Genomic DNA, 13,219 nt, shown 5'->3' with positions numbered 1-13,219 from the left:
CCTACATTGCAGGAAATTTAGTCACCTATATTCATTTACTTAAACACATAAACATTGGTACAAGGAGACAGCAAATAGATATGTGCCATACTTTGTCATTTGATTAATCTGAGAGATGTAAAACTAGTCAGGTGCCCAGACGAAAGCAGGTGGTTTCCTTAGGGGGCTACTTCACGAACCTTCAACCTAAAGGTCTAATACATAAGACAGTTGAGTAACGTTAGGAGATGCAGTCCCATGGCAGCCGGTGACCAAATATTGTTTCATACGCTATTTGTTCCCTCAGAATCCTGGAGCCCATGTGGCCACTGGCTTGGAATCAGGGTTTTCCAACTCCCCTAGCTGGACTCTCCGTGTCCACCAACCCGATTAAAGTACCGAAAATTCGCTTTTCGTTATCGCAACTTCGTAAATAATACCGCCACCGCGAGGACTTCCCTGGTAGTGGTTGTATACGCGTGGGCTAGTGAAAACATTTCGAAAGGAAGAGTAAACTCTCCCCACTGTCGACCGTACCAGAGCATTCGGGGACCCAGTCATTTATAATTTAAAATCTGAGTTGCATGTACAGGAACAGTTTGTTAGATCACCATGGTCTTAGATTTTATTTATATTTCGCTCTTGAATTTAAAAACTGTTTCTATTCAATACTATGGAAGTTGATCAAAAACAGTTTTTACTACCAACCATGAGAAAATATACACGTTAACATATAACTGCGTACACATTAAACAAGTTGAAGGTACAATGCATGAGTTTTATAATACTGGTATCCAGATACATTCAGCTGAGAAATTTCAAATAGGGGCAAAACTTTCATTTTGAACTTCACTGGTAACCATATATTAAAGAACACATCTTCTACCACATAATTTATTGCAAAATTATCAAATGTAAGTAATTATACTCTATTCTAATCTTTGAAGAACTGACTAAAGTCATCATCATCATCAACAACAACAACAACACAGAAAATATAACTCATCAAATTGCACATAATTAAATGAAAACAAATAAATGGATAAACAATTTCACAAAAAATACACACAAACATTTACATGAAGTCAGAAATATTTAAAATGAGCGCTAGACGTAACGCAAAAACAAAAAAAAAAAGAAAATTGAATCAAATGGAATGTTTAAACAACATAAAATCCCCAAAAAGAAAAAAAAACATTAAACCTTCATCACCACTAGAATGTTGATATCACTTTTTCAATATATAATGATAAATGATTACGAAATATGGTAGATGAATTACAAAATAAACTGAAATTCATTGAAAATTGATCATTTTTAGAAAGATTATTTAACCAATATGAAAGTTCTAATAAACATAACTGATTATCAGATATTGTTTGACCAGTTAAAAATATAGTGATATATGATGTTTGATTACTATGATTGTTACAAGTGTTGACATCTGTTGTCGTTGTTGTTAGTGTCGTCGTCGTCGACGTCACCGTCATTCCTGATGTTGTCTTTTCATTAGAATAACAATTCATGTTCTTATGTAATTCAATATCATTACATACAATAGATTTGGGATTTGTTTGAATTTTATGAAATTGATATTGAATATTAATATGTTGTAAAAGATGAGTGATTAATTTGGATAATAATTCAGATTGACATATTTCTTCATTATTATATATGGTTACTAAATGATTATGATAAAATGATTGAGTTGATATAAGTTTAGCTAGAAAAAGAAAGGAAAGAATATAAAAATATCATTATTGAATACTATTATTGTGGTGTGTAGTACTTATATAAACATAAGTAGTATATAGAGCTAATCAGGAATAGAATGTTTGGCAGCTAAAGGTCAATAGGAGAAAAAACGTGAACATGAAGCAATTGGTATGGAAATGCGGGAACAATGAAGTCTGAGGCGATTGACTGACATTTGTAAAAGGAACAGTCAAGTTTGAGATAATTAATTGATATTTTGCAAATGAAGTATTTACTGTATGGTTCTCAGATTTTACTAAGATGCTCTGTAATTTGTGTGTTCAAATACATGCGATTGTTCCCACTTATGTTCTCTTTCAGTACACTATTAGTTTAATGAGTAATATTCTTTATGCTGATCAAATTCTATCAATCAAATGGAAACATAGCCAATAATCTAAGTAACTCGATATCACGTATGCCATGTTTTGGTGTAAGGTACTTGAAGGTAGTAGGCAGAAAGTTCCAGGTTTTATGTTATTTGATAGTTATCGGTAAAGTTTACTAGAAGTCTTGTGGAAAATAAATTTCTCTTTAGGACTTGAAAATGCTTTATACTTTGAGTCATTCCAGTCACTTGGACTAGTAGTCAACATTTCCCCTTGACCGATAAAATCCGATTGGCACAAAAGGACTAGACAAACATAATACTGGTGATTATTCAGTGACCAGTTAACCGTAAATAGCTCAGTCACACAGGGGGTCCAAAACGAGTGCCAACCTATGTCAGGCAGAGTTTGCTGTCGAATATCTCTAATCATCTAGTATATCAAAACAGTAGATATATCTCAGCTTTATAACATTATTTATTTATTGTTTCATAATTTATTAATTGCACTAAGATTACAGGTACTCCTTGCTAACAAGTTTCGACTAACACTATACCTAGGTTAAGTAGGGTTTTCTGTCAACACCTACAATCACTAATAATCTCATACATGTATAAACCAACGCCGTGCTACAGAATTCTTAACTAATATCAATAATATGGCTTTCCCAAATTCTCTGTGGTTAAGTAAAACGAGTCTAACAAGATTTGCGCACAAAAAAGTTGTCTTTTTTGCGTTACCAAACATTTTACACAGAAATCCCTCAGTCGCAATAATAATATTAACATTATTACTATTCAGGTCACAGATTGATCTTAATTAAATAATCACTGAAAACCAAGAAGCATTGGATACCTGTCCCGTCCTAATGTGGAACTACCCAGGTACGTACATTCAAGACCCTACCGAGGACCTTCCAGGCTTCAATGCAAGCGTCTAACATTTAGATTACTCAGTAACCATCCAACAATTTAAATTTCCAACTCTAGACAATTCATGATCTTGTGACATTATCTTTCAATGCTGCTGGAAACTCAACGAACTTTGCGAACTTTATTAGTAATAATAATTTTTCATAGTTGAAATCATGAGTCAACTGAAGCTAGACCACCATGGAAAACCTGTAAGCACTGGGTGGCCGTTTCGTCCTATTATGGGACTCCTCAGCAGTGCGCATCCACGATCCCGCACTCGTACGATTCGAACCCAGGACCTACCAGTCTCGCACCAGAGCACTTAACCGATAGACTACTGATCCGGCCGGTATCGAACGGTTTTAATGTCTAACTTCAACCAATCCACGATTTTGAGCAACCGTTCACCAGGATTCAAAGGAATTTTCTCGTTTATTTAGTACAAACATCCTGGATGTTTGAGGGTACTCAAAATGTTCTCTATCCTTATTTTGTTTCTTATTAAAATTTTATACTACTTATAAATATTAAGTAACTCGTTTTATTTCTAATAACTTTGAACCGTTGACGCGTTGATAATATTCGATTATCATAGTTGAAATCATGAGTCCATTGAAGCTAGACCACCATGGAAAACCTGGAAGCACTGGATGGCCGTTTCGTCCTATTATGAGACTCCTCAGCATATTCAATTAGTTTATCACTGTAATTTCATCGTTTGAATACTTCCGATAGATATTTTCAGCTCTAGTTTATCTGTCAAACGTTCATCTTATTCTAAACGTTTTCATTTTCAGCGGAAATAACATTCCAATACGCAGCAGTTATCAACTAAATAAACGAAACAAATTAATTAAGGTCATTGATAAAACATATTTATTGAAAATCGATGAAATTTAAGATAACCTCAAAGATTTTCGGTCAATAGAAGAAAAGAAACCAACAAACAAAAGTGGTCGATAAAAGAAGTAAACAAAAACATCAATGACAATTTACTAAAAATCACGTAAAGTGAAATTGGTTTCATTATTTATTTGTTAAACCAGAATTTTGTTCATTTATTCTAATTAGTTCTGTTCGAACTGTATCGATCAGGGTACACAATGGATATTAGTTGAGGTTGCGTATAGTATTTCTAGAATTTAGGTAGCTAGTGGTAACTAGTCCAGGGAGAGAAGGAAAACATGAGTAGCTTAGGTAATGTGTTGATTGGTAATTATCAGTAAAGCACACCTGTAATCTGGATGGAAATAAAATCCCCAGTAAAATTCAAATTCGCATTACTTAGTGTCACATAGTCAGAGATGTCACTACTAACTTATTCAAAATACGACTGATTGAATGAAAAATGTTCGAGTTATATAGAGGTTTAGTGGGAGCTACTCACAAGATTGTTTGTAAGTAGTGTTTTGCCGCACGTGAAGTCGAAGTTACGACAACTGTCAGACGGGGTGAAAAGCCTCAGTGGATTGAAATCACGTAGTCGTCAAAACACTTGGAGACCAGACGACAATACAATTCAGATCACATGGAAGCTGGAGGCTATAAACAATGTATTATACGAACACTTTATAACTTATCACAATAAGTATACATTACTCTAGCCTATTGTCGTGTTTTACACACGGAACATTAGTCCTCTTAAGGAATCAAATAAATCTTACTGGCTGGTAAGTGACAAATAGCGGGAAAATTAAATCAAACGGAGTTTCCTGATGGTCGGATCCAACTATACAATGTTGAAATACTGTTATTACAACCACGTGAAACACATCTTAATTAGGAAGAGTCACTCATTCATAATAAAAACAGATAGCAGCATGTATGTACATCGATTCAAGTTGCGAAACTACATCAGGAAAATAAGGAGAAATTATCACAATACATCCTCAATTAGTAGTAGTAGTAGTAGTAGTAGTAGTAGTAGTAGTAGTAGTAGTAGTAGTAGTAGTAGTAGTAGTAGTAGTAGTAGTAGTAGTAGTAGTAGTAGTAGTAGTAGTAGTAGTAGTAGTAGTAGTAGTAGTAGTAGTAGTAGTAGTAGTAGTAGTAGTAGTAGTAGTAGTAGTAGTAGTAGTAGTAGTAGTAGTAGTAGTAGTAGTAGTAGTAGTAGTAGTAGTAGTAGTAGTAGTAGTAGTAGTAGTAGTAGTAGTAGTAGTAGTAGTAGTAGTAGTAGTAGTAGTAGTAGTAGTAGTAGTAGTAGTAGTAGTAGTAGTAGTAGTAGTAGTAGTAGTAGTACTAAAGATTAGACACAAACGAAATGATTTGAGAAAAAAAGATTGAATTCATGGAATAGGAAAGGATATGTATTTTAAAACAAAGAGTGAATGCGTTTGAGCCATCGTGAAAGATATTGCGTCCTATTATTCAATAGTCTTCAATCACTGATTATGATAATTGCACAGATTCTAACAAGGTAGTTTGCACCCCCACACACATCCACAGCTAAGTTCAACAGTTAATGACTTTATGGACTGATACTGAGTATTGATTTAACTGACCCTCGATTTATCCTAACCTATTCCTATGCAAGATAGCATAGCCGTTTAAAGTAAGAAGGTGGTTGAGTATACATAACCAAATTCTCAACTACCTCCGATAGATGACCAATCAATACTTCATCAATTAATTTGGCATTTTTACCTAATACTCTGAGTTTAACCTCAGTATTGCTCACTCAGTGGTTGTAACATACACGATCAGTGTTTTGAGCATACCTATAATCAACTGACTGTATTGAGAATAATCAATCTAACGAAAAGAAGAAATGACTGATGTTATGGAGGATAAATTAGTACATTCAACAATGTAGATAATGATGCAATTATGAAGCTGCTAGATTTTAAAGAATGATAAATGAATAGAGGAATAGTTTTTAGATGACAACGAATAATAAAATGGTCATCCTGAATATTAAGTTTGCTGGCAACAGGCAACATATCATACCAGGGCCCCCAAATGCCCTAGTACGGTCGAGAGTGGGGAGAGTCCGCTCTCCCTCTCCAAATGCTCTCATATGGCCACGCGTATATAGCCTCTGTCACGGAAGTCCTACTCAATGCCTTCTCGTGGCCAGAAAGTTGTTTACGAAACTGAGAGGACGAAAAGCGAATGTCCGGTGCTTTAACCAGGTTGGTAGACACGGAAAGTCCACTCACGGGAGTTGGAAAATTCTCATTCCAAACCAATGGTCCACATGGGCTCCAGTATCCTGAGAGAACAAATGGCGTATGAACCGATTGTTGGACACCGGTTACCATGGGACTACATCGCCTCACGATGCTCCACTGCCTTGTGGATCAGACCTTCAGGTCAAAGGCTCCGGGTGTGGACCCCTAAGAAAACCACTTGCTTCAGTTTGGGCAGCTGGGCAGTATCCCAGCCCTCACACAAATCAAATGAGATTTGTGTGTCGCATATGTATCTGGTGCCCCCTTTGTACCAATATTTATGTGTTCAAATAAATAAATAAATAAAACATATCAAGGTAAAAGAAGAATACAGTACATAATATATAGTTTACATTCCTTGAATACGTTGCTGAATAAGTGCTAAGATACCTAACACTTTGCATTGTCTTGTTTAAAGATCTAGAGTTTTTCTCTTTAATATTTTGTCAAAACTCTCCAATACACCGGAAATCTAATATACCTAATAATGAAATTTATTTCTTTGCTAATTCATCGGTTATTATTTTAATGTATTAAGTTATTATATGCTTTGTCAAAGTTATGGAGATTGTTAAGTTCTTGATTGAAATCACGAATTGATGAATGCTAAGACCACACTACTGAGGAGTCCAATACTAGAACAAAACGGCCGTCCAGTGCTTCCAGGTTTTTAATGGTGGTCTACCATTCATCGATTCATTATCTCAATCAAAAAATCATACAGATTAGTTGTACAATGTTTCTACTATTTCAGCAAACAGGAAAACCTCAATTTAAAATAAACCAATTTTATTATTTATTTATTTAGACACATGAATATTGGTACAAAGGAGCACCAGATATATATATGCGCCACACAGATCTCATTTGATTTGTGTGAGGGCTGGGATACTGCCCACGTTCCCAAACCGAAGCAGGTGGTTTTCTTAGGGGGCCACACCCGGAGCATTTGACCTAAAGATATGGTCCACAAGGCAGTGGAGCATCGTGAGGAGATGCAGTCCCATAGTAGCCGGCGGCCAACGATTGATTCATACGGCATTTGTTCCATCAGGGTACTGGAGCCCATGTGCACTATTGGTTTGAAATGAGGGTTTTCCAACTCCAATAGGTGGACTTTCTGTGTCCACCAACCTGGTTAAAGCGCCGGACATTCGCTTTCCATCCCCTCAATTTTGTAGACGACAGCCCCGCCACGAAAAGCCAGTGAGTAGGACTCCCCTGGATTCAATCTCTTTTATAATATACTGTGATAATTATTTTGTCTAAAAAGACAACGGAAACTGCTTCATGATTCAATAAGTTGTCTGGACCCGAGGAATATAACAGTAACAAGCAAGCAAATCTATGGTAAGAAACGGATGATGTTAGCAATAATAATAATAATTACAAACAGAAAATCAACATACATCTTTCGTTAAAATATTCTTTTTCATTTAAAATAATAGGTCGTATTAATTCCGATGCTGGTGGATTTAAACAAATTCTCCATCTATGTAATAATTGATGATTATTGTTGTTAGTATTCAATGAATCATTTGATTTCATTTGATAAATAAGATCCAAATCAATTGGATCACAAAATCCAGCAAAATCTATGCCAAATTGTACTGTACATGTTGATTGAGGTTTCAATTGTACTGTTTGACATAAGTTGATAAAAAAATATTACAAGGTAGTTAGAAATGTAATAAAATGTGTTTAAAGAAAGTTCTACATTACAAGTTATACCATGGTACCTTATTATACTACTTAAATAACAGTAACTAAGCTATTACTGTTGTTATAGAATGTTGTGAAGATTGTTTAAAAAATTCATACCATGAAGTGATTTTGATTCAGGCACTTTTAGAATTGTGAGTTTGCACTACTGAGAATTCTAATACTGGGACGATAGAGATATCCAGAGTTTGTTCGTTCCCAATGTCTATCCAACCTAAGTCATTCCACGATGTAAAATATTGAATACTTTTCGCCACTATTTTTAATGATTATGTTTATACTTGATACTTTTTTTTCTTTTTCATCAAATTAACTAGTTGAATAGTTTTCAAAGATGAGCTCAATTTTGAGGAGAATTTACGTCATGGACTAATGTCAACAGTAAAACTAACGAAAATTAAAAAGTACTGGACATAGATTTTAAGTAAAGGGGATGGTGATTGGGATTGGAGTACAGGATGAGCGTTCCATATGATTTGAGACTTGTCAGTCGGATGTACCTGCATCCCAGAGTTGATAGTCACTCTGGGATTAGAACCCAATACCGTTTGCTTCAAACGCCATGGCGTTATCCATTTAGCTACTGAGTTTAGACAGATTTTTCGGATTAGTTGTAGAGACTATATTCACCAGTGTGAAATCAACAACCCCACGGGGCTTTTCAAACTACAGAGTTGTTCGTAAATCGGTAAACCAATAGTCAACATTTAAAGTTTCAACCAATATCCAATAAAGTCGACAATCATTAATTCCGTTGGTGATAACTTCTTCATTTCAAGCATAAGATGTAATTAATCTACACTCAGCCAAATTGAAATAATTCTTTTATATCTTTGTTTGCCTTTGACATTGACGGTAAGTTACTGGTTTCACCTCACTCAATGCGGTAATTTTGTAACTTAAACCAACGTTTATGAAATATAATCGTCTCCATATGTGTATAACTAAACATTAAGAGAAGTTAAGACAGTAAATTGACGCAAAATCTTGTGTAAAATTGACATATTCATTGATAAGAATGTAGATTTTCGATGAAAACAATTCAGTTAATACGATAGGTTATGTGAGAATGTCATATGAGCAAAATAATAAACCTATCCTATTGGAAGATATAAATAGATTTATAAGCATCTATCTACATATCATAATGCTAGAAACTCGAACCACATACACCTGACAACTTCTTGCTCCCAAATGACTTCATAAGGTTGAGTGTATTTGATTTGTACTATAGAAGTAATCTTCACTGGTTTCAAGGGGGAAAAGTTATTCCCATAAAAGAGATAAAGAGAGAGGGCAAGACTAAACAAATGCTCAAGGATTAAACTAATATGATCAATATGGATAATTCATCTAGGAGACTCAGAAAAATTTAAGACTAAACCGATAGTGAGCTCTATAATTACAGGCAATCAAGGGATCCTATCCCTTGACACTTCTTTACTATCTTGTATACCAGACTCCTGGCGAAACGTTTGAGAAATGCTCCATCTAGAAAACTACAGACTTTAGTTTAAGCGGCCAGGCAATTGCTCATCTTCAACCACTATACGAACACATTCAATCAACAATAACCAATATAACTACTTCATTATATGATCAGTGAAAAAGATAATATAAAAGGTAAACTTTTCTAGAGAGAGTTGTATGGTGGCAAGCACTGGGATCTAGAAATCCATATGCATTCAAATAACGAGTTCCAAATAATATGAAACGCAGGTCATGGACACTAGTGTTAGCCACCATCCAACTTTGCTTCAAAACAATTATAACCTAATGGCAACGTCAAGCCATTTCCCACAAGGTGCAAATATTCTAACGAAGATTGATCAATTCCATGGCATAACAGTAGGAAGATCCAAACAACCGATACACATGAATAAACGTTAAACACTTTGGAAAAAACAATGCTTAATAATAATTATATTACTCATAAACACAAAATCAAAAGTAACTAAGTAGTACGTTATCTTTTTTTAATCAAAATTAATGAATTACCTATTGGACTGAAAGATTGAATTCGATTAGCATCAACTAATAATCGACCTATTACACTATTCATTAGATCAAATTGAATATTTGTTATATCTACACTTGTATTTTGATTAGATAATTTCAAATTGATTACGATTAATTTTGGATGATTAGGCCAAACTATACGAGTATATTGTAATTCACCAATGATATCATTTTGATGTGGATTAGTTAGGGTAAACCATAAAAGTGAATAATTATGAATCTATACATAAATGAAAGAAAATAGAAATAGATTTGTTTTAGATTTCTAAATATGGTAGTTAACAAAAAAAATTGGTAGTACATAATAAGTTAAGCAGTTGGATGGAGTCAATCACCCCGAAATGCTCTAGTACGGCCAAGAGTGGGGAGAGTTAGCTCTCCCTCACGAAATGTTCTCATATGGCCACGCGTATATAGCCTCTGTCAGGGAAGTCTTACTCACTGCCTTTGATCGGATGGAGAACATTATTTGCAAAGTTGCTGGGAAGAATATTCTATTGAGAGAGTTGGATAATCTCCTCTTCAGGGCGTCTGTAACTATATCACCTTAGACATTGATGTTCATATAGTGTTTTGCTTTTCTACAAAAATTATTTGTGATTTAGGCAGTTTGAGTCCTTTATTCTTGTCAATAAATAAAGATGGATGCCCGTTTTCGATAAATATTTTCATCATCTATGAACTTGAGATTACAAATTCTTCGTATTTGTATAATGGGTAATAGACTAAGGTTCGCTATCGACTAATAAGGACCCAATTGTAAAAACTCGATAGCTGACCATTCCAGAATAACGTTTTAATTAATGCCTTTATTTATTCTACCTGACTATTACCATGTTTAACAGAATTTTATTATCACTATTATTGTCATTATTATTATTTTGAAAAATCAGTGTATAATTGCGACTGTACAGCATTGAAAGTGAATTTGTAGAAAACAGAACTCTTCGTTGAACCAATCTTTCTTATTATAAAGTAAAAACAATATCTGATAATTAAAAAAGCGTATACAATAAGATTAAAACAAAGAAAAAATTACCTGTACGGGAGAATTAACACAACAATCATCATTTGAATGTTGTAGTGAAGGATAAAGGATATTTGATGAATCATTAGTTTCTTTATTACTTACTTCAGAAGTATCTAAAATGGAAAAATTTCAACTTACAATTCATTTCAATTCTTTATATTTATTCATTTAAACACATAAATATTGGTTCAAGGGGGCACCAGTTATATATGCGCCACAAAAATCTCATTTGATTTGTCTGAGGGCTGTGATACTGCCAAAATGACCAAACTGAAGCAGGCGGTTTTCTCAGGGGGACACATCCGGAACCATTGACCTAAGTATCTGATTCACAAGGCAGTGGAGCATCGTGAGGAGATGCAGTCCCATGGTAGCCGATGACCAACAATTGATTCATACGCCATTTTCCCCTCAGGATCCTGGAGCATATATGCACCATTGGTTTGGAATGAGAGTTTTCCAACTCCTCTAGGTGGGCTTTCCTTGTCCACCATTCGGTTAAAGCGTCGACATTCGCTTTTCGACCTCTCAATTTCGTAGACAACACTCCGTTTGCGAGAAAGCAGTGAGTAGGACTTCTCTGACAGAGGCTATATACGCGTGGCCATGTGAGAGCATTTGGAGAGGGAGAGTGTACTCTACCCACTCTCGGCCGTACCAGGGCTTTCGGGGGCTATATATATATATATATATTGTAATAAATATTTAATTTTTCTTTTAACATTTAAATATGTCCATTAATCCACAAAATAATTTATTCAGTGAAGGAATCTTTGATAGGATATTGTGAAAGTTATTTTTATCAGTATGGGTCCTGGGTTCGAGTCCTTTTTGCGTGGAGGATTGTGGATACGCACTGCTGGGGAGTTCCATACTAGGACGAAACGGTTTTCCGATGCTCACAGGTTTTTAATAATGGTCTAGCGTAGATTGATTTGTCAATTCAACTGTTAAAATTATTTGTGACTGGTAAGTGATATTTCTCATAGATAAACAACGGTTAGGGTACATCTAATTGAAAACTAATCTCTATAAAACTTCTCATTCAAAACAATGGGCCCACTAAAAATATCCTTCTTTTTCAATGAGTTCGCTGAAATTCTTGATGAACAATCATAATTGTTGAGACTCAATGGTTACTGCATTATATTACGAATTGATTGCAGTCAGAAACGCAAACGATTGGAATGAAACCCAGTTATCGCAATGTTTAGTGCCCAGTGCCAGACATGTAGTCAAGTTATAGTATGATTGTAGGTAAGCACAAAATCAGCTGAAAAGTCTGTCCATCAGATCAGCCTCATCTGTACATATACAACTCACATGTTCAGTAATTATATTCAACAACGAGATTAGTTATTGTAACGCAAACGTCCTACATTATTATGTCGTTAAATTGGTTTAAAAATGATACCTTTAAAATTCGATTGTGTATGAATCGCACCATCAGATGTGAAATTCGTACTTGGCTGATCACAGCTGGGTTTAGAATCACTTGTATTTACCTAGAATGCAAGAAAAATTATATACATACATATACGAAAGTTTAAAGTTTGACATGGTTAATTATTAGTCAATTTGTAGAATGCAACATGTGTTAAGTATGCCCAAGCACCGATTGCTTAAACAGATGATATTAGTTCGAAAAGAAGTAATTAAGTAGAAAGAGAAATGTAGCGAAACCAAAACATGAAATCAGTCTATGACTGTTGGTCTGAGCCATGTTGGTTAATGCAGACTATTTGAATAGGACTCGCAGGATAGTCAGTCAGTCAGTTACAACGTAGAACTTCGTACGTACGTACATCAGTTCGAGTTGCCATACCACATTAGCACAGAGATGAAGTTGTCGATTCAAATCCCATATCGGTAGAAGTAGTAAGAGTATAAGTATTATGTGAAAGATAAGGGTTTGAAGACGTTATTGAAGGAGTATAATACAGGATAAACCTTTGAAGACGCTAAATGACAAGGTTTTGTTGACTTACACTCATTAAAAATATACATATTCATTCAAATCCTATCGATACTAAGAGAATTAGCCTACTTTGAAAAACACGATTATTGCGTCATTACATTTTGAAGTCGAAATTAAGGAAGTAACCTTCTACAGTTTACAATCGATCACTATGGCACAGATGAATTATCGCTTTATCATTATCTGAATCTTGAATTAAAGTACTCTTTCATGCACACCATTTTATTCAGTTTTTTCGAATGAACACAGTTAGTTATACGGAGGAATAAGAAAAGTAACTTTTGAATGACTGATTTATTATTATTATCAATTCATAGTTGAAATCA

General features: G+C 34.7%; 1 protein-coding gene across 1 annotated transcript in view; it reads right to left on the bottom strand.

The window, feature by feature from the left end:
• Positions 1-1,193: 1,193 nt before the first annotated feature.
• Smp_210090 (adapter-related protein complex 3, beta subunit) overlaps positions 1,194-13,219 on the bottom strand; it is a gene marked incomplete at both ends in the record, with an annotated part of 46,975 nt that continues 34,949 nt past the window's right edge. The window contains 6 exons of the mRNA XM_018798647.1: positions 1,194-1,340; positions 1,536-1,702; positions 7,554-7,784; positions 9,865-10,105; positions 10,925-11,028; positions 12,330-12,420. Coding sequence (XP_018653568.1) covers positions 1,194-1,340; positions 1,536-1,702; positions 7,554-7,784; positions 9,865-10,105; positions 10,925-11,028; positions 12,330-12,420 — 981 coding nt within the window. The remainder of the gene's footprint in view (positions 1,341-1,535; positions 1,703-7,553; positions 7,785-9,864; positions 10,106-10,924; positions 11,029-12,329; positions 12,421-13,219) is intronic.

The sequence above is a fragment of the Schistosoma mansoni genome, chromosome 7 (genome assembly GCF_000237925.1).
Source record: "Schistosoma mansoni strain Puerto Rico chromosome 7, complete genome".
NCBI lineage: Eukaryota > Metazoa > Platyhelminthes > Trematoda > Strigeidida > Schistosomatidae > Schistosoma > Schistosoma mansoni.
The sequence above is the reverse complement of the archived record's forward strand: the minus strand, read 5'-3'. Positions and strand labels throughout refer to the sequence as shown.